General features: G+C 38.9%; 5 protein-coding genes across 5 annotated transcripts; 3 read left to right on the top strand and 2 right to left on the bottom strand.

The window, feature by feature from the left end:
* The first annotated feature begins 296 nt into the window (after window positions 1-296).
* Window positions 297-2,645, top strand: LOC137936625 (uncharacterized). Its single transcript, XM_068781416.1, has 3 exons — window positions 297-670; window positions 1,960-2,018; window positions 2,111-2,645. The coding sequence occupies exons 1-3, from the start codon at window positions 545-547 to the stop codon at window positions 2,475-2,477; spliced, it is 552 nt and encodes a 183-aa protein (XP_068637517.1). The 5' UTR covers window positions 297-544; the 3' UTR covers window positions 2,478-2,645.
* A 214-nt stretch (window positions 2,646-2,859) lies between these two features.
* On the bottom strand, window positions 2,860-3,872 carry LOC137936865 (triphosphate tunnel metalloenzyme 3-like). The gene has a single exon (XM_068781798.1). The coding sequence runs from the start codon at window positions 3,795-3,797 to the stop codon at window positions 3,060-3,062; it is 738 nt and encodes a 245-aa protein (XP_068637899.1). The 5' UTR covers window positions 3,798-3,872; the 3' UTR covers window positions 2,860-3,059.
* Window positions 3,873-7,396: 3,524 nt separating this feature from the next.
* On the top strand, window positions 7,397-10,945 carry LOC137936632 (heparanase-like protein 3). Its single transcript, XM_068781427.1, has 9 exons — window positions 7,397-7,750; window positions 8,324-8,360; window positions 8,493-8,676; window positions 8,891-9,039; window positions 9,325-9,558; window positions 9,723-9,912; window positions 9,985-10,110; window positions 10,274-10,373; window positions 10,495-10,945. The coding sequence occupies exons 1-9, from the start codon at window positions 7,508-7,510 to the stop codon at window positions 10,870-10,872; spliced, it is 1,641 nt and encodes a 546-aa protein (XP_068637528.1). The 5' UTR covers window positions 7,397-7,507; the 3' UTR covers window positions 10,873-10,945.
* A 4,448-nt stretch (window positions 10,946-15,393) lies between these two features.
* LOC137936943 (3,9-dihydroxypterocarpan 6A-monooxygenase-like) lies at window positions 15,394-17,353 on the top strand. The gene is made up of 2 exons (XM_068781919.1): window positions 15,394-16,414; window positions 16,549-17,353. The coding sequence occupies exons 1-2, from the start codon at window positions 15,491-15,493 to the stop codon at window positions 17,173-17,175; spliced, it is 1,551 nt and encodes a 516-aa protein (XP_068638020.1). The 5' UTR covers window positions 15,394-15,490; the 3' UTR covers window positions 17,176-17,353.
* Window positions 17,354-17,955: 602 nt separating this feature from the next.
* Window positions 17,956-20,844, bottom strand: LOC137936945 (protein gamma response 1). Its single transcript, XM_068781922.1, has 3 exons — window positions 20,769-20,844; window positions 18,812-20,366; window positions 17,956-18,724 (listed from the first exon to the last, which is right to left on the bottom strand). Exon 2 carries the CDS (start codon window positions 20,364-20,366, stop codon window positions 18,957-18,959), a length of 1,410 nt encoding a protein of 469 aa, XP_068638023.1. The 5' UTR covers window positions 20,769-20,844; the 3' UTR covers window positions 17,956-18,724; window positions 18,812-18,956.
* Window positions 20,845-21,876: the final 1,032 nt, after the last annotated feature.

The following is a 21,876-nucleotide window of genomic DNA, read 5'->3' as shown; positions in this document are numbered from 1 at the left end:
CCCAAGCCGCTCTTGAGCTACGGGAGCAATTTATGGCCTCGCCGCTCATTCATTGTAGGCCGGGTAATTTGAATTTGAAAATTGAATCCGAGAAGCAAGAACAATAAATAAATTGAATTGCAAAAACCAAAAGTTCTAATTTTACGGTTCAAAAGGTCAAGATCCCGCCCAAAACCCTAAAAGCGAACCGAGACTGCTGGAGCGAGCGAGCGAGCGAGGGGAAGTGAAAAACCCTTTTTACCTGGGGTGACTCCGAGTTACCGAAGAGAACCTTCAACCCGGGTTCACTCGTTTGTCTTCTCTTTCCGACGTGTAACATCGCGAGACAGGGAGACAGAAGGGAGAGAGAGGAAAGAGGAGAAACAGCCGTTCAAGGCTAAAGCCGAGGATCTTTTCCCTTTTTTTTTTTTTTTTACTACCATATGGAATCTATTCGAGTAGTTTTCTCTCTCTAGTTTCTGTACCAGTATTTTTCTCGTCTCACCCTTTTTTAGGTTTTTTTTTCTGTTTCTAGGGTTTTTGTTAGGGTTTATCCGCTGTTGCGATGGAGTTGCAGGGTTTTTGCCGTGAGGCCGTCTTGTTGGAGGGAATGGTTGCTTCTGTGATGGAAGCGGTTGTCCTGGAGGCTGCTTCGGCTGTTTCTGAATCTGTTCTCTGGCTTCTTATGGCGGTATGAGTCTTCATCTTGAAACCATTTTTTTTTTCTTTCAGCTGTTAAGCTGTTATTGAAATATATTTATGTTTATGTGCTTCATTTTCTCTTTGTTTGCTGCAACCCTGTTAGTATAGGAAAGCTTGGACCGCTTCTGCTGCTAAGCGGGCTCGGTTTAGAGTTTTTTAGTTCAACACTTTTGCTTTTCCTCTGGTTAGTGAAATTGGACTTTTTATTTCGTTTTTCTTATTTGTGTTATTCTCCTTCGAGAGTTGGGTATCTTCTTTTTAGTTTAGGTTTTTTCTGAAGGTTTTTCTGTTCTCTTTCGTTTTTTTCATGATGAGGATCGAATTTGTGTTTTTACTGTGTTTGAGACTTGTGCATCTCAAATTACTCCAAGCACTACAGATTTTGTGGAACGCATTTCTCTAAATACTTCGTTCCAGAGGTCAGGGTTTCTCCTTAAAACTCTAGTCGGTCATTTTATTTTCTTTTATCTTTTATTTGTTCTTAAATCTCAGCCTATAGCTTGAATACAGGAACTTCTAAAGAGTATTCGGCTTAGTTTTTGTAATAAGCTACTTTTCCTATTTTATGCTTCTGCTGTTATTGTACTTCTTACATTCTCTATGTGGATATGTTTTTTTGTGCTGATAATTTTTTTTGTCTTAACCTTAATGTTGTTTTTTAAACATATAAAGCTTATATCATGATGTGCTTTTTCTTCAACTTTTGGGAAAAATCAGTTCTTTTCTGCAATTTAAGGTAGATTTTTCTTTCTAGCAAGTGACCTCCCTGTATGTTTGCAAATTGCTAGTCATTAACTATTTGTATAATGGTTTGTCTCCCAAAACTAGTTGTATATCGATTGGTTCTAGTCACTGGAGATGTTAAATCAGTGTACATTTTCTTGGTTTTTTTTCTAAAAAATAAGTACTCAGTTGACTTTCATATTTTGTGGATTGGAGATGGAGGGATCAGTAACTCGAACAAATTTATCCCTAAAGGAGTTCAGTTATCGCTAACCACAGTGTCTTTTGCTTGTACGTGTTATTGTTTTTAATGAAATCAAGAAGATGAGTGCTGTCTTAGGGACACCTTCTGTTTACTTGGCAATACCAGAATCAGCTATTGTTTCAGACAGGAATGCAAATTTTTTCCTCCAATTCAGCCTGGTCTCTGTGTTACCTTTTTGTCTGTAGAATACTTATGGAAAGAATTTGGGTGTTTCGGCATGCTCACTATTTTATTAACATCTCAAGTTGAGCTAAGTTTTTTTCTGCTTCTCTTTTATTTTCTGTTTTCAGATGTGCTCTGGATCAAATTCAACTGATGTGTTGCCATGTAGTGCCAGAATTCATGAAAGGTTGGTGAGAGCTACTGTCTTTTTCTTTAGTATTAAAATGCAGATTTCTGTGAAAGCCTGGATAACACGGATCTAAATATGTTACTTTTCAGGGATATGTTACTTGCTCTGATTGGCCAAAAAACTCCTAGAGCTGCTACTCAAGAGAATAAGGATGATGGAGAGACGGATGATGATGAAGAGGATGATGAAGAGGAAGACGGAGAAGAGCAGGATGATGATGGTGGTGAGGAGGAAGTATCGGGAGATGAAGGGAACGACAATAAAGATGATGATCACCAAGATGAACCACAGGCAAATGGTGAAGGTGGGAGTGAGGGTGATGAGGAAGACGAAGAGGATGATGATGATGATGATGATGATGAAGATGAAGAAGATGAGGACGATGATGATGAGGAAGAAGAGGAAGAAGATGATGATGACGAGGTCCCCCAGCCACCAGCCAAGAAGAGGAAGTGAAAACTGTTAGTTTTGTTAGTTTTATTTTTTTCCTTTTTCTTTTCTCCCTTCGGAGTAGGAGAGTTTAGAGAGGTAGAAAAATGGAGTGTGGCTTGTTAGGGTAGGAATATTGCTCTTGTTATGAATGAACATCGTTCTTCATATATATTTAAGATGTTATCCTTATAATGTTCTCGATCGATTCATGGAATGAAGTGCAGTTTGTCTGGGCAGTGAATGGTGTGATTATGTTATCCACCAACTGGATCCAAGACTGAATTGCAGAAACAACCGTCCACGGAAAGACTGAACCATATGTTGTAAATTGCATTGATCAGAAGTTAGTTTTTCTTTCATCAACCACTCCACATTCACAACAAGTTCTCATAGACAACTCGAATTATTCTTTCCAAATTTCAATTGATATGTTTCCGTGGAATGAAGTCTACAAGTTTCAGTGGAACAACATGAGGAAAGAAATGTAATGGAGCTACAGTCACCAGATATCTTAGCCAGTTATTTAATTCTGTAATAGTGAAGGTAAAACTAAGAAGGAAGATAAAACAAGATATAAAACAGTTGCCTGATCGAAAAACAGCAAACTCACTCAGGCAATATCCCTGATCGGAAAATAACAAACTTGGAAACCATGGAGTACTGGTAGGAAATCCCATGCTTCGTCAGAAGGTCCTCCAGCAATTTCTTCACCGTGTCCGGCTCAGCGCTCTCACACTCGATTTCATAATTCGTCCCGAAGTCGTATTGGGTTTCATCAAGCTCCAACTTCAACCCCTCCCAATCGTACACCGCCCGAACATTCCGAAACCCTCCCAAGCAAACGAACCCCTTCTCCCCACTCCATTCGAATTCATCCTTTAACCTCTTCAGAATTCGAGAATTTTCGACGGCTGCAAGGCGCCAAGGCTCGGCAACACAGGCTCGGGCGATGGCGGGGTCGAGGGGCTCCTCGTCCTCCTCGACGCGGCTGACGCCGTCGATGATGGAGGACCGAGCTTTGAGGGAGGCGACGCAGTTTGAGTCGCCGTCGTAGAAACGAAGCCGGAGGACAGCGAAGTTGGAGGAGAGCTCCTGGTTGGAGCCATCAAAGAAGACATTTTCCTGGATATGGGTTTTGAGGTGGAAGGGAGCGAGAAGGTCGGAGACGGACTGGTGGGCACGCTGGTCACGCAACCGGAGCTTCACTTCGACTTCCATAATTTCCTTCTGATTAAAGGTATTGATCGTTCTGAAAAAGACCGATCCTATGGGGCTACGGAGGCAGTTTGGAAGGATCGAAGTGCTGGAGGAGGAGAGCAGCAGTAGACCAGGCAGAGGCGGCATCAGAGGGGAAGGAACCGAGTCTGCACATTCAGCCTTCTCTATACCTTGCTTGCCCACATTCAGCCTTCAACACACCTCTCCTCCATCATAGGAATAATTCAATAGCTCAAAAGATGAATGATTTTAAAAATAAAATGAACAAATAATAGCTAAAAAATTAGTTTTGTAAGGAATTTGATCAATCACACACTCAAAGTGAAAATGTTGAACTCAATATGATGTAAAAAATCACTTGCCATGAACTTAGAAATCAAAGATCTAAATATTTGAATCAGATTTAAAAACACAAGCTCTAAAATACTTAGATCTATGGAGAACTATGAAATTTGACTTCCTTTTGAACTTTTGAGGATGCAATTTGTTTTAGTTCGTGTGATAAGGCTTGGGAGCTTTTGATTTTCTGGTGATTTGAACTTGTGTAGCATGGGGTCGACCCCTTTGGTAGTGGTCAACTTCTTCTTGTGTTTTTGCTTGTATCGACTTCTTTTAACAAATTTTTATGTTTCTCTTCGGTTGCCTCTGTTTTATGTTTATCACCAAATGCATCATCCGTGAAAAGAGAAATCATATGATTGGGATATGTCCTCCTCGGGCAAACATGGTAGGTGCACCTGCTGGATGCCTTTCAAATCTGCAGAAACAGAGGCAGCTGGAGACGAATGGATCCGATTCAGTGTAGCGACCTGTTGATGAAAAACCCTTTTTTCTGCACATCCCAATTCGGCTCTCTTAGACGACAATCTTATCCTTGGGAGTAGAAAGCTTCCTACTTCCTAGTAAGCAACACAGAGCCATACACGGTGACAGGCCCCAGCAAGCCTACTCTGCCCCTCATTGCGTCTGAACTCGGCAAAGGGAGTTGGGAGGAAGGCATCAAAGAAATGGACATTTACCGAGCTGTAGAATCGGTGGACGGGTTGTTGATACGATTGTAGGTCAAGGCAAAGAGGAAAAGAACTTGGAGGCAAAACGGATAAAACTAAATCGTCGTCTGGAGACAACGGGAGCAGGTCAGTTCTGTGGATTTCTTTGTGGACGGCGGATCAATAATGGAACACAGGAACGTGATAAGGCTGTTGTCTCGTACCGAAATGGACGGCTAATCGTGTCCTCTCACTCGACAATGCTTCTCATCATGATTCCACATGTTTCGACATTGCAAAAGGTCCTTCTCTGCTTTTCACGACTGGTTCACCCTCTGCCAGCAATTATGATTGGTGACTGGTGTTGTTCTTCCACTCAAAAAGCTTCACCAATTGTTACGATGACGCCGTGTTATCTCCAACGAACTGTGTCAGAGCAAAGTGGGTAGAATGAATTCAACAATCAATTATGCAGACTTCAGAGTTGAAGCTAGTCGCAACATTTAAATGGCAATAAAGAACAATTATTTTTTTCTCAAGATGATTTGTCCACATATAATAATGAACTTGTGATTATTGTAGCAGATTATCTTTCTTGGGTTATTTTTGGCCACTTGAAATGGATCTTCTTCTTTTTGTAAAAGGAAAAGGAATAAATGCTGCAACGAGAGAAAACTTTTAAATATTTCCAGAAGAGCAAACTAGCCTCTTCACTCTTTCTTTCGGTTTAATTTACTCGCGAGAAATGCACCCATCTTCGAATTTAAAAGGAACATTCATGGAGGTCAACAGTCCAGACTGCGTGTACTTTCCTCAAAACCGTGCACCCGCCTTGGATATAAAGAGCCTTCACGTCTGAAGGCAACGAGGCTTTGTAAACAAATCCAAAGCAAAACAAATTAGAGATTCCATCTACACTACTTCTTTATGTTGTGTCTTTAACAAAGTATATATAGAATAAGAATAATAAATAATTTCTTGATGTTTTACGTTCATCGATACAGGTATTTATAGGTTACAAAAATATATGATTTTACATGATAAGTATTATCGTTAAGAGGGTTTACATAACTCTACAGTTACTATTTGAGACAATCTAACTTCTCTCAGCCTTATTTTTATCTTTATCGTGCCCCCACAAGATGGAGTTCCATGAAGAAAGTCCAATCTTGATCTTCAAAAAGATGAAGCGTGTTTGGGGAAACGGTTTGGATCGAGGCAGTAGTTGCAACAGATCGATATTCTGCCTCGGTAGAGGATCGAGGCATTGTTTGTTGCTTCTTAGAACTCCAAGAGATAGGATTGCAACTTAAGTAAACAATGTAGTCACTGGTTGAAGTGAAATCATCCTTGTTACCTGTCCAGTCCACATTATAGAATACATGAAGAGACAAAAAAGATTGTCGATGTAGTACGATAACATGATCCAAAGTCCCACAGAGATAGTGTAACAATCATTTGACATATCCCAGTGATCAAGAGTAGGGCAATACATAAATTGGGATAACTTAATTACCACGTAAACAATGTCGGGGCGAGTAAGAGACAAATATTACAGACTCCCAACAACAATCCGATATTCAGATTCGTCAAAGAGTGTCGTACCAGACTGAAGTGTGAGTGTAGATGATGTGGCAAGCGGAGTAGCTACATGCTTTGTATTTGTCATACATGTGCGAGCAAAAAGATTAGAGATATACTAGCGTTGAGACAGAAGTAAGCCTTGAGAATGAGGAACAACTTCAATATCGAGAAAATAAGTCAAGGAGCCAAGATATTTGAGGGAGAATCTCTGAGCAAGTAGGTAGACGAAACGTTGCCATAATTTGATCATTATTTCCTATAATAATGATGTCATCAACATAAACCAAAATATACAATACAACTGAATTTGTGTGAAAGATAAATAGAGAATAATATGCATGAGAGTTGGTGAAACCCGAGGTGATGAGAAATTGGCGCAACTTATGATACCAAGCACGATGTGTTTGCTTGAGACCGTAGAGGGCCTTGCGAAGTTTGCAAACATAATTGGGATTATCACTTTCAATGAAACCCGATGGTTGTGCCATAAAGACATCTTTAGATATAGTACCTTGGAGAAAAACTTTATTAACATTAAGTTGTCGAAGTGACCAATCACGACTTACTACAAGGTTAAGAACAATGTGAATAGTGGTAGGTTTGACAACAAAACTAAATGTTTCATAATGATCAATCCCAGAGCACTGGTGAAACCCTTTGGCAACTAAACAAGTGATGGATCCGAGGGAACAAGTTTCCATGTCTTGTTCCGAACAAGAGTATCATACTTAATAAACATAATCTGACGCCATTTGGGATCAGTAAGAGTTATATGTAGGAACTTAGGTTGTGACCTTTAGTTTTTAGATGGGTTTGTAAATATTGTTTTTGGATATTGTGATAATAACATGAGGGGAGGAATTAGGTAGTGATAATGGGTATGGGTCGGCTGGTGTGGGAGTGTGATTAGGTGTTGGAGTGGGTTTTGGTAGTGGAAAGGGGTGAGGTGTGAAGTTGTGAATGGGATGATGTGCTAGGAACCGGGAGGAATTATAGTGATGAACACTAGGAGGAGAGTGTGTTAGACAAGAGCATCAAAATAAGACTGAACTGAAGTGAACGTAAAGATAAACTATACGAATTTACCGTGACGCCACACATACAACGAGAGATATTGGTGTCTAAGACATAATAGCACGTGGTAGAGTACCCGTCGTCTTCTGTTTTGAGCTGGCTTCGTTCTCTCCTTTCGATGCCCGCTCTGCATTTCACCACCTTTTTCTAGCTCTGTCTCTTGAGACACTGAAAATCCTTTAACTCGAGATGGGTGCTCTTTTTCAGCAACTGCATTTAAGCTTTTGGGCCTTGATTTTCGTACTTCAGCTTGGACAAAATGCTAGGGGAGCTTCGGAAAGTGCCGTTGTCTATGGGACTGTTTCCATCAATGGAAACGCTGCTATTGGAAGAATCGATGGTGATTATGTGTGCGCTACTTTGGATTGGTGGCCTCCTGAGAAATGTGATTACGGGACTTGTAGCTGGGATCATGCTTCCCTCCTAAATCTGGTACTTGACCTTTACACCTGTTCATTTGATGTTTTCCACTGATACCATATTCGGGTGCCTGCATTTAGCATATTTTTCCCTTTACTTTTGTTTCCGTTGCTTGGAATGATTAAGAAAACGGACTTCCTTGTTGCTTACTTTGCAGTTTTGAAATGTCTGTAATGGATTTTGATTTGGGTCGGACGTATTTTTGCCTTTTCGTCTTTGGAACTGTTCCTTTCCCTGTGATTTGCGTTTTTTATGGTTCGATCGAAAGAAGAAAGCGAGTACACTATTACGTTTATGAGATGGACATCATTTAAAAGCTTCGCTGGGAAAGCCAAAAGAAAAAAACAACAGAAGTTGATTTAAATGATTTTTGCTGTATCTGTTAGCAACTTTTAAAATTGGTTTTGTGCTTGCTCTTCTTTTCCGTATCGTTTTCCTTTTCATTACATGCTTAAGCTCAATTCTGTTTCAAAAAATGGATGAAACTAATTTGATCAGATGCTAGTTTGTGTTTTAATTTGTTGGTTTGGAATGGGTACCTGAAATCTCCTAGTGAGTGTTAACATTATCTATTCCTTTGTGCAGGATCTTAGCAATATCATTCTGTTGAATGCAATCAAAGGTACGTTTTTTTTCTGTTGCTTTTCAAAATTACTTTCTTAACGATTTAGACTTGTGTTCTTAATGGGATATATATCCTTTTCTCCATTTAGCTGATCAAAATTTCCCGTTTCAAATTTTCCTTGATTTACAGCATTTTCCCCACTTAAAATTCGTTTGGGAGGGACCTTGCAAGATAAGGTCATTTATGCAACAGGAGATTCTCAACAACCTTGCCCTTCATTCGTTAGAAACAGTTCTGATCTGTTTGGTTTCAGTCAAGGTTGCTTACCTATGTCTAGATGGGATGAACTGAATGATTTCTTCAAGAAAGCCAAGTAAGATACGGTTTCATGATTGACCAGCTCTTGAGTTTCCTCTCAGTAAACTCTCAAAACTGTATATCTTCTGCAATTTTCATTCACTGATTTTTTTCCCCTTCTGCTTTTGAAAGTCATAATGCATATAGTTTCAGATTTTCTCTTTAGTGAAACATTTCCTTCTGATTTGGAAATAGCAAAGTTGTATCTAAACATTTTATTTTCTATTCAGTGTCAGAGTTATCTTTGGTTTAAATGCATTAAATGGAAGGATACCATTGTCAGATGGTTCAATGGGTGGTCCATGGAATTACACCAATGCTGCTTCATTTATTGGTTACACAGCCAGCAAGGGGTACTCTATCCATGGTTGGGAGCTGGGTAAGCACAGCCTCCTGTCCTTGCTTCTTCTTTCACGTAAAATAAACAAATTATAAATCCCCCATGTGAGATCTTTTTGCTAATTTTCTTTTATTTACAAGAAAGCTTTAGACCAGTTTGCATTTCCAGTCAGAATTCAGTCAGAATACAACAGAGAACAGAAGTAAACTACATTGAGTATCTCGTGTTAAGATCTCACTAGTGCAGTCTTTATTGATGGATGCTGAATTCAGGAACCTATCTTTCAAATAAAAGACTGGGCATTAAGTACTCACTTTTTTACAGGAAATGAATTGAGTGGCAGTGGCGTTGGTGCAAGAATTGGAGCTGCTCAATATGCTGCTGATATGTTTTCTCTTCACTCCATTGTTCTAAAAGTCTATGAAGGCTTTGAGATTAAGCCACTACTACTGGCACCTGGAGGTTTTTTTTATGCAAACTGGTTTCAAGAACTTATCAATAAATCACCACCCAATTCACTGGATGTTGTTACCCATCACATATATAATCTAGGCCCAGGTATACTGGTTTTGATGTTTATTGTTCTTAATTTTTATTCATTTTCTTTGGTTTTTTCTTTTAGGCTTCTTTTCTCAAAAAAGAAAAAGAAAAAAGAAAAAAGAAAAAAAAAAGGCTTCAGAAAGTTACATACAATCATGTGTACCTCCCAACCTTTTATGCAGGTGTCGATGAGCACCTAATTGAAAAGATTTTGGATCCCAACTATCTTGATGGTGAGGCTAATACATTTAGGAATCTAGAAAACACTCTCAAGAATTCCAAAACATCAGTCACTGCATGGGTTGGGGAAGCAGGGGGAGCCTACAATAGTGGACACAACCATGTGACAAATGCATTTGTGTTCAGTTTCTGGTTAGTAAACATCCATTATTTCTGGCATTGACTAGTTTTTGCATGGGGACTTAACTATGTGATTCACTGTAGGTACCTGGATCAGATGGGCATGGCAGCCACACATGACACCAAGACTTATTGTCGACAAAGTCTAATCGGTGGAAATTATGGTTTACTTAACACAACCACCTTTGCACCAAATCCAGATTACTACAGGTTATTTCTTACTTAGGAAACAAAACTAATTAAAGTTTTTTTACGTAAATTACATAATCTTTAGCATTTGAATTTGTGCTAATAAGTAAAAATAAGTTTTGAATTATTGCACATGAACAGTGAAATAACTAATCGTTTGACTGATATTCTGCTATCCCGGCAGTGCCCTCCTTTGGCATAGATTAATGGGCAGAGAAGTTCTGTCAGCAAAATTTTCAGCCACAAACAAAACCCGAGCATATGCACATTGTGCAAAAGATTCTGTAAGTAAAAACTGGTTCCTTTTCTTAATAACAATATCTAGCGAATGATCTTAGTTTTTAGGAACCCCATGGAAAATAAAAGAAAAGAAAAGTTATCAATTCAGGCACTGGCTTGTTGCAGGAAGGACTCGCATTACTATTGATCAACCTTGATGGTAAGAACACAGTTCATGTTGATGTAGCCACTGACTCAGCTATCAGTCTTAGAGTTTCAAATCACAGACATAAGCATTCAAAGAGAAAATCGGTTAGAGCAGGTCGCGTTCAGAAAAGTAGCAGCATGGGAATAAGAGAGGAGTACCACCTTACAGCAAAGGATGGAAATATTCAAAGCCAAACTATGTTGCTAAATGGCAACATCTTGGCTCCAACGCAGGACGGAGAAATGCCTTCGTTTGATCCAATAAAAGTTATTTCTTCAGAAGCAATAGTTGTTGCTCCATTCTCTATAGTTTTCTCCCACATCCCAGATATTGATTTTCATGTCTGTAGGTCCTAGTTGATTGACCAACCCAACATGGCCAGAAATTTGTAATTTTTTTTCTTTTTTTAATATAAATATTAAAAATGTATTCCATAATTTATTTAATAAGTAACTTAATTTGAAATTAATGGTTATTCATTGTTGTTTGTCCGTGTCTCTCTCGGTCCCGGACCGGTTTTGTGTTTCTCCTTCTTTGCGGACCTCGGGCCCGGTCGGGTTCATGTTTTTCGTTCTCCGCCGACCGCAGCTGAAGTATTTTCTTTCCATTTCCAGACGCGCTCACTCTCACTTCCTCCTTGCCCTACGAGAATCTGAAACTATGTCTGCCTACCGTGGAAAATACGCCGGTATCTAGTATTTGTCTTTACTTTCTATCTATATTTCTTTCCTCTAGTTCGATGTATCTATTTATTAGATGAATTAGAGTTGTCTGGCTTGATCTTGTTGTTGGTCCTTCTTTTGTACGTTTTGTCTCATCCAAGTTTTTTTTTTTTTTTTTTTTTTTGTGACAGATTTATGTGTTCTTCTTGTCTTTGCATCTTTTACATAGTGACCTATTTGTTTTTCGACTGGTCTATTTCTTTCTGAGGAATAAAGTTGCTGCGGTTGTTTTAATGTGAAAACGTTGTAACGATCAGTGATATTTTGCATCTATTCCCTCTAAAACAGCTTCTAGCTTCTAACATAGTGAGTTCCTTGTTGCAGTTATTGATCTCTTGCATCTTGAAATATAAGTGGTCAGATAATACTTTCCCTCGATTTAGGCGTTTCCGTGAAAAGTTGACATGAAAAAGATTCCTAGCGTTTGTAGTTTTATGTTTTATTAGCTAGAAGCAATTCATAATCTTGTTGCTCTTTTCTACATCTTGGAAGTTAATGTCCAACATTCTTTCATCCCCATTTTATGTGTTTTCATTGTTATTGCATCAATCAACGCATTTAATAGCCAAGCATCGCGTTATGTTGAATTCTGTCTTGTTGTAGATAAGATCTTTCGTAGTGGAGTTCTGGTAGTAGTTTCTAGAATTTTCGTTTTCCAATAATCAGTTTTACAAGGCATTCATTTTTTTTTTTTTTTTATTTCAACTACAGTTAAAATTTCTATGGGCATCTCATGATTCACAGCCTGCACATTAAAATCTCTGTTGTCCTATCCGTGTTAAATTGATGTTTGTCTATTTTGGTAGCATCAATAATATCTCATTTTTTTGGTATGTCTACATTGCAGGATACATTGCAGGAATTTGTGTTTGAGTTGATTTTTTTTTTAATAATCACAATCTGAGATTTTCTTTGTAGCAATAGAATGACTTTCAGGAATACAGGTTCAATGAGCAGTTACTTACCATAATTACTTCTGAAATGAGCCGTGATAAATAGACTGGCAGAATCTACAAATATTTTTTATTATTTAATTTGCTATTTTTTTATTTGGGTCAAAAAGTTCTTTATAGATTGGATCTGCATATTAAATTTCTATGATAGTTGGACTAGGTCAACTAGTCCCTGCTTGCCTTTTAGATTATGTTTTAAATCTAACCACATTTCACTTGCAGATGAGCTCATCATATAAAGAATTTGCAGATGAGCTCATCAAGATTGGACTGCACTCAAAATTTTGGGAAACCTGTGCTAATATGGGCGGTTTCTGTCTTGGAATGCAAACCCATTCCAGGTTCCTCTAATACTGTGATTTACCAGACAAATATTTGCAAGAACCGATTGTAGTGTGGTGGTGGTGTGATTGTGAAAATGAAGCAAGCAGTAAATTGGTACTGACTTGGGATGGACGCTGGCATGATAAAGGGACACTGCCCTGTCTCCCTTTTGCTCAAGTAGTTTTCCTCTTAATTTTTTTAATCTTTAAATACACTCTTATCATGATGTTTTATTTTGAAATAAGGTAGTGATAAAAAAAAAAAAAGGGAGAATAAAGACTGCAAGTAACTAGCTCAGAACATAATTAACTTCTAGTGTACTAATACAAAAGTCTAGATGGACTTAAAAATCACCTTCAGGTACTATTAAAAAAGTTTCCATGGACTTAAAAACACTTATATATGTATATGGATGAAGCAACTGAAGAAAAATAACCACCAGGAAGAGACAGTTGACCAGATTTATTATTGGAAGAAAAATAACTTAGGTGAAATTACGTTTGTTGGTTCATTAGAACAAACAACTATCTAGTGGCATGAAAAGTATCCTTTAATAACAAAGAGTAATGGTAGAAGCAATAATCAAGTCCTGGAAAATGACTTAGGTGAAATTACGTTTGTTGGTTCATCAGATGCGTTAATCTAGTTCTTGAAAGAAAAAAAAAAAAAGGTCAGATTGCTCAGTCGTTGGTCTATTTTCACTGAGCATGGCTGGCGGCCTCTTTGATTCATCTCTTTCTCTGTCTCTATCCATCTTACGCTATGAAGAACCTTATATTGTCTGAGTGGAAAGATCATGAATATAAATAACCATGAAGTGTAGTAGTCAGTTGAAGAAGATTTTTGTCATATTGTATTTGATTGTTCTAGTCCAAAACCTACATCGTCTGGAAGCTAAGAAACTAAGAAAAATAAGACAAGGAGCACTACAACTCTGGACATGGAACTTTTAAATTTTTGGAGAAGAAATTAATTCATTAACTTGATTATAATTGATTATAATGAGTCTCTAATTATAATAGAGAAAACAAGTAGAATCAGATTACGAAGAAACTACCTAAAGTCTAATTCTAAAATATAAATTATAGAACATAAATAAAAGATTAACCTAACAAAAACACCCAATACATAGCCTATTATATATATATATATATATTATATATGCTTGTCTGTCATTAGTTCAGATAGTAGGGTTAACGATTCATTAAATTCTCAGTTAAATGAGTACTAAATGTAGAACTAAACAGGACTTGTTTAAATCATAAAACACTAATAAGTCGTTAGAGACTTAATTTGAATGAAGACGAAATCGCTGAGGAATCTTCAATTTGTCGTATTTTGAATATTGATATCGTTGACTTGGGAGCATTATAGAAATGTTAGATTCTGAAATTATTGCCCGCCGACGAGGGCGACAAGTTCTGAGAGAAAATCCATAACGCGAGTGCGTCGAAATTGGAACGAAGACATAAAAGATGTTGGTTCTCGACAGCGAAAATTGTTGAAGAAGATAGTGTTCTCGAGAAGAGCTTCTGGTCAATTTTGACGGGTGCGGTACGGGAGGTAGCGGACGAGGGGTTGTTTCGTACCGAGCCGGCTCAGTTCCATTTGTTATCTCTCTTGAGTTCAAGTCGAACTCGACCTAAGCAAGGTTTGATTCGTCGGCTTGAGGTGAGTCGGGATCGGGATCGGGATCGGGATCAGGATCGATAACAGGGGAGCAGGAGTGGGAGCGAGGGGGGGTTACTCCCCTCATCACCGCCAAGCCCCTCCTGTTGGCCATTGTCACCGCCTCTATTGACGTCAACAGTTACTCGCCGGCCGCCTTTGTGGTCGTCCATTCGATTTCTTCTTCTCCTCACCGTCGCCGCCCTCCCCGGCGCTGTAACCCCCTTCCCTCCGTGTCATCTCGGCGGAAAACCAAAACCAATAAATTCAGGGTAGAAATTAGGGGAGAAATAATCTCCCCCCCTCACCTGTGCGAAGATGATTTCGCACGTGCGAAATCATAAAGTAAAAAAAAAAAAAAACTTTTTCCTTAAACTCTCCTTCCTCGTGCGAAATCATAAAGTAAAAAAAAAAAACTTTTTCCTTAAACTCTACTTCCTCGTAGCTCTTGAACAAATTAAAAATACATTCCATAGAAATAAGTTTTGATGAACTATTAGTATCTTATATTTTTTTAAAATATTTTTTTAATTGAAACTTCTTATTAAAAAATCATATATTTTCTAAGTAAGATTTTCTTGCCAAGATGGGGTAGAAAACTGTATAAATTTTTTTTGAATAAGTATTTAACAGTTGATGCTGTAATACTTTTAGCATGAAACAATTTTCATTGCAATTTTGTGTTTAACATTTTATTTGATTAAAATTTATCGATAAGTATAATAATATATTAGATTAATTATTATTTTTTATTTATTTCCCTAGAAGAGGCAATAAGAGGTCGATTTAACTTTCCTAAGAAAAATTTAAAGTATTTCTTGTAATTTTCTAATAAGTCACTAATAGTAATAGGATTTTATTTAAAAGATTTATAGTTTTTACTTGGGTAGTTGTAAATTGATATCGATATTTCATTTAATTTTATTGTGTTTGATTATTGTATGGAGTTTATTCGTAATATTATGCAGTGTACAGAGTGTTTAAACTATTTTATAGAATGTATAAATAATTTTATGGAGTATTTATAGAATATTTATATAAGTATTATATATAAGTTATATCTAATTTTATATAAAATATATGTTCCAATGTTCAACACTCAAACTCTGGTTAAAATTTTTGGGTTTGATGTAAGGTTGGGCTCGAAGGCGGCCTGCCTCGCAATATTTAAATCAATCTCGTCTTCGTGCCACCCCTCGGATAGGGAATCCGAGGTCCTCCACCATTTTGTTCCGAAAGACTAAATTGTTATACAGATATAAATGCACCGGAAAGAAATCCCTCTTTGAATTTGGATTCGCTTGGAAATGGAGTTCTCCTTCACTTTCTGCGTCTTACTATCGCTGCTTGCCTACCTTCTGACCCGATCCTTGCTCAGGCGACGCTACCCCTTGAATCCCGCGACGCCTCTGCGCAACCTGCCTAGTCCGCCGGCCTTACCAGTCATCGGCCACCTCTACCTCCTTGGTCCTCTCATGCACCGTTCTCTCCATCGCCTTTCGAAGCGTTATGGCTCACTCTTCCATCTCTGCCTCGGCTCTCTCGGATCCGTCGTCGTGGCCTCCTCTCCTTCCATGGCCGAAGAGTTCCTCAAGACCCATGAACTCAATTTCACCTCCCGCCCTGGTGTGTCTGGGTCCGAGTATTCAGGTGATGAGACGGGGGGTTTCACTTTGAGCCCTTACGGCCCTTACTGGAAATTCCTCAAAAAGCTATCAGTCACGCTTCTCTTTTCCAACAAGATGCTCCAGAAAACCATTGGGGTTCGGAGAGAGGAGCTCCGCGCTTTCTTGGACTCACTCTACGACAAGTCTAGAGCAGGAGAGCCGGCCGATCTTGGTCTCGCTCTCACAGCGCTCAGTAACAATGTGATCAGTAGGATGTTGATGAGTGAGAGGTGCTCTGGGAGCGCAAATGAGGCGGAGGAATGCAGGAAAGCCGTGGACGAGATACTGGAGATGACATGGAAACTGAATACCCTGACGATATGGCACCATTTCTGGGGCCTGGATATTTTCGGATACCGAAAGAGGCTCAAGGTCGTTCACAGGACCTACAGGACGCTAATGGAGCGAATCATGGATGACCATGAAAGCAAGGAGAAAAAGAGGGAGATGGGCGGCAGCGAGGAGTACGAAAAAGAAGATATCATGGACATTCTTCTGAGAGTTTCTAAGGATGATGAAGCCGAGGTGAAGTTGAACAGAGATAACATCAGGGTTTTCATAACAGTAAGCTTAATTGCACATCCAAATCTCAGATCAATCTTCTTGTATCTTTGTGATCTTAACCATTTTTCTATCAAATCTAGCAGTCGATACTTTTTTTCTCCCAAAACTGACAGATAATTTTCCTTGTATCCAAGGATATTTTCACCGCCGGCACTGAAACTTCATCGAAAGCCCTGCTATGGGCCCTCGCCGAGCTCATAAACCATCCCCCCATCTTCCAGAAGGCCAGGGAAGAGATAGAGTCAGTCGTCGGGAACAACAGGCTGGTCGAAGAATCCGACATCCCGAATCTACCTTACCTTCAGGCCATCGTGAAAGAAACTCTGCGAATTCACCCAGTTGCTCCCGTCATCATACGCGAGTGCAGCCAAGATTGCAGAGTAATGGATGTCGACATACCCAAAGGCACGAAGCTTTTCGTCAACGTCTGGGCCATCGGCAGGGACGCCGCTTGCTGGGAAGACCCGCTCAAGTTCATGCCGGAGAGGTTTCTGAAGGAAAACCCGCTTGACATCAGGGGGCAACATTTCCAGCTTTTGCCATTCGGAAGGGGAAGGAGAATGTGTCTGGGCTTCCCCCTCGCAATTCCGGTCATACAAGGAACTCTTGCTGCCTTGATACAGTGCTTCGACTGGAAGCCAGTAGGCCAACCAGACCCCACAAAGATTGCCATGGAAGAGAAAGATGGATTCACAGTATCCCTGGCGCATCCCCTGTACTGCATTCCGGTGCCTCACCTCAAGCCAATGGATAGTGCTTGACTTCACAGATCATTACCGGTTAACCTCCTTCAAATTTACCCTATGCGGAGCAGAAGCATTTCCATGTAATTACAGCAGAAATAATGTTTATCGATGGATGTTATCTTGTTTTCTCCTGTGATTTTATAATCTTTACGATCATGGTTTCATCCGGATCTGATACTTATATCAGTTAAAAGTGAGTTCTTGTTACTCTAATCACGAATGGCGTCGGTGTTTTGTTCTTTTGTTGGTGTTGTTGTTATAAGTACTATGTTGAAATTTTTTGAAGTGTCATAGAAGTAGGCTGAATTGCTTGCATGGGCTTCCATTAGTTAACAAAACCGACTCCCATCACTCACGAAGTATGATTCATAGTAATTGTGAAGTCATATGGGGTTTTATTTAAGGTATTTGGTAAATTTGGATTTAAGTGTTTTTACATGAATAGATTAGAAAGAAGAATTTTTTAATAATTAATATACAAATTTTATTTTTATTATAATAAATAGAAGGTAATATAACATATACCAAAAAAATATTTTTAAAAATAAATTATTTTTACCAAATATTTTAAAATTAGGAAATATCTTCAATTGATAATGAAAGGTGTTAATTAGATTAGAAGAAAAAATTAATAATTAATATACAAATTTATATTTATATTATAATAAATAAAAGTTAATAAAACACGTACCTACAAATAAGATTTTTAAAACCTTAAATTTTTTTTATAAATAAATTTTATATTATGAAAGAATTTAAATCAATAATTCTACAAGGGAGACTGCGGTCTTCACAAGTTGGATAGACAGGAGATAGAATCGAAATTCTACAAGGGAGACTCCGGTCTTCACAAGTTGGATAGATGTGAGATAGAATCGGAATTCTACATGGGATTGCGGTCTTCACAAGTTGGATTAGACGGGAGAGAGAATCGGAATTCTAAATGTGACCACAAGTTAGTCAAGCGTGAAGGATACGGGACCCGTTTGGCCGCCAGAATGGAAGTCGCCGTTGAAAGAGAAGGGTGCACTGGTTCAATGCGACACGGACACGTACCCTCCCAATCAACCAAAGCTGAGGCAGCACAAAGGTCACACTGCCCAGCAATGGCATGGAGGTTGTTAAGCTTTGTCGTAGAGCCCATGGAAACTTATAAAAGTACATTCACTTTCCTTGGGAAGGTGCAAAAGTTCCTCATCCGCTGCTGTTCAATTCCATGGCGATAAACATGGAGATTTACGCTCTCTTGCTTCTTCTCTGGTTGCTCTCCACTCTGCTCATGTATTTGTTTCGGATATCCTCCATCCTTGGCGCCTACGCGCATTGTCGGGCACTTCACATCTTTAGTAGCCCGCTTCATCACCTTTCCTTTCAGAGCCTCTCTCGATGGTTCGGCCCTCTTGTCCGCCTCCGTCTAGGCTCCCTCGGCTCCTTTGTTTCTATTGTTTCCAATAAGAAACAATGGCAAAATAAATCAATATGCTTTAACTTGGTCCTCCATCACTCACTCTTGTAATGGTGATAAAGGGTCTCTTGGAGTTTCACTGGAACTACAAACGCTTATCTGACACAAGCCAGGCGACATGATTAATGTCAAATTCTCCCTGAACATATGCAAACTAAATAAGCCCTGGGTTCAATTGAGTTTTACCTCAGTTCTCTGATTCCGAAGCATGGGTAACATCCTGGATTCTTATTAACCTCCATCTCGTGTGCTTTGTCTTATTTTAGTGGTTTAGCAACAAACAAAGAATGGTAAATGCAGCATTTGTATTGACATCCAAAAGAAATAAAACTCACATATCAGAATCAAATCCTATATTCCAAAATCCTTCAGGAGTACTCGGAGGAATATATCTATACCTATGCCTTGAAACTCCAATATGATGTTCACACCGCATGTCTTGATTGTTATTTCCCCATCTGTTGTTCTCATTGCCAGCATCAGGTAGAACAGCCTCATAAAACTTCTTGCATTGCTTGCATTCTACCCCTATTAGATTATCTCTCTCTGCTTTCTTTCTCACGGGTGCCACATGTTTGAAACCTGTCTTTTCCAACTTCGGGATTGATGCCTTTTGCTTCTGTTTTGCAGGATTAGAATTACTTTCCCAGGTTTCGTCTTCATAATTGAGGAACGGCTTCTCTTTAGGTGGCTGGACAGAGACATCTAAGACTTCGTCCTTTGCCTTCATACGGTCTCTTTTAACATTCTCTAAGGGGGTGTCCAGAAAATCATCATGCGGATCTGCACCACCAGGTTCATGGCGGTAACGCGTACGTCTCCAGGAAGAATCGGTTTTCGTTACTGCAGCTGATGAATCGGATTTTTCATTTATGGGGAATTTTGTGTGGAAGGAACTGGAGGCAAAACCAGAAGATGTGAAGTTCTTCTCATGATTAGGTGCACCCTCCAGTTTTATCTCCTGTGTTTCATCATCAGAATTGCCAAAATCCATTTCACTAAGCGCCGGAACAGGAATAGCCACAACTTCCTCCTTTGGAGCTTTGCTTGAGTTCCCAACAGGAAGGTCCTGGACATCTTCTTTCACACCCTTGCTCATCATGTTCCTTTCAACATTTTCAATTGAGGTGTACACGCAATGGTTGCCAGCAGAGTTCTCCGGAGGCTCGAGACGCTTTGGTGAATCTGCTTCCTCTTCCATCCTCTGGACTTTACCCATGACATAGTTATAATGTCTTGACAATCTTCTATTTTCTTTCTTCAATTTACGATTTTCTTTTTCATAAAAAGCAACCAGTTCACCTAACTGTTTTCGCAACTTTTCCTCCTTGCCCATCTCCTCTGCTTTGAGGTTGAGCGTTTTTTGGAGGTCATCCAACTCTGTTTTCATCTCAACTAACTGCTTGTTCTCGATTTCGTACTTACTTAACAACTGCAAATTCTCTGTTAACTTTAACTTCTCTTTCTCGAAAGAAGAAGTCAGATGTTGGATCTGTTCTTGGGCCTTCTGTCTTTCAAATTGTAGCTCTTCTACTTGGTGCAAAAGGCAGTGCCAGTTCCTTGACTTTATTTGGAAGGCAGGAAAGAGCTGACTGCAGAATATAAGTTCTATCTCAGAAATTTTCTCTCTAATGTCCTGAATCGTTGCCACCAGTATGGTGCTTTGCTGAGCAACGTTCTTTGGATCATCATTGTCAGCAGTGTACCCAGCATGTCGAGACTTGTCTGTATCTTCTTCCATCTGCTGGCATAGAACCGCTTATACATAATTAACCAGGTAATACAACTAAGCTTCAATTTGTCATGGCTAGGACAAACTAAAAAGAAGGAACTGACAACAATTAGCAACTTTGAACGAGTTTTTATATAAGTTTGTACAAAAGACGACCAAGAAGAGATAATCCTAACAAATAAAGACACCTAAAAACATATGTCCGTCAAACGGTTGAGATAGTTTCAGAAGATTAAATGCAAATAAAACAGAAAACGCCTAAAACAAGTCGTAAAGGTGCAGATACAGAAAATTAAGAAGATTCATTTGTAAAAGCAAACTTTGCATTTCTGTTTTAATCCAAACTTGCAGAAACTGTATTCGAATAATTAAAATATGAAAAGCAATTGTTCATACGACACTATTTTTCACCTCTCAGAGCCCTAGTTTCTCAGAATCCCTTCCGAGAGAACCAAGTTTCTCGTAGGCGCAGCTGGCACGGGAATCCTGCAAAGACATCAAAATTCGTAGTGAAGGTTTAAGAAGAAAGCATAAGAAAAGTACAGAGTCAATGTGAGTTAGATATGAGATTTACCAGTGTAGGCCGGAAATGGATCGCTCGACTTGCCCTAAATTCTTCTCTCCTTTTTGCTCTAGATCTTTGAAGTCCCTCGCAGATCTGTAAAGACGCGGGAAAATTGAAATTCAACTTTTTGCAGGGAGCTTGGCGGGTTTGGTCGACACTGGATTAGTGGTGTGGGTCCAGGTCGGACCGGGTCGGGTCAAAAGCATATACAAACATTCAAAACACTATATATATCTCAAAAACATATACAAATATTCAAAAACGTTATGACCTTCTTCTATGTCATCCATGTACAACTTACAATAGTAAAACCCAACTATGTTCAGTTCATATCTCGGGTCTTAGACAACTCTAAACTCTAAACTCTAAACCCTAAACCTTAAACTCAACTATGAATTTACAAGAGTCATCAATATTATAAACTGTAACGATCATGTACCCTTTCTTTTGCACTCAGAAAGCTTATCCGACTCAATTGAAGTTTTCTCTTTTTACCATTATAAAATGTCTCTCTTCGAAGTCGTACAAGAAATGGGTCGATACAAAGAGTTTACCTCGTTTATTATACTCCTAAACTGTGGACTTTCAAGTACAGATAATGTTTTTATAAACTATAATGATCGTATACCTTTTTATTTTGCATTGAAGTCCATATGTCAATTGTGATGGTCACTCTAATAGAAAACTTATCCAACTCATATTGAAGTTTTCTCTTTTCACCATTATACATCTTTAAAATGTCTTTGTTCATAGTGGTAGACAAAGAGTTTACCTCATTTATTATATTCCTAAAGTGTGGACTCTCAATTGCAGATAATGCTTGTTTCTCTAATACAATCTACTTAGTGACAGTAGCTCTTAGTCTCTCTTGATCAGACACATGATTTGTGAGATTTACAACTCCACTAATTTGTTGTGTCAAAAATTAACCATTTCTTGTTGCAGACTATCCGT

The sequence above is a fragment of the Aristolochia californica genome, unplaced genomic scaffold (assembly GCF_029961685.1).
Source record: "Aristolochia californica isolate CCGP_79_NKW_82.1479 unplaced genomic scaffold, dmAriCali1.0.hap1 SCAF_7, whole genome shotgun sequence".
Classification (NCBI taxonomy): Eukaryota; Viridiplantae; Streptophyta; class Magnoliopsida; order Piperales; family Aristolochiaceae; genus Aristolochia; species Aristolochia californica.
The sequence above is the reverse complement of the archived record's forward strand: the minus strand, read 5'-3'. Positions and strand labels throughout refer to the sequence as shown.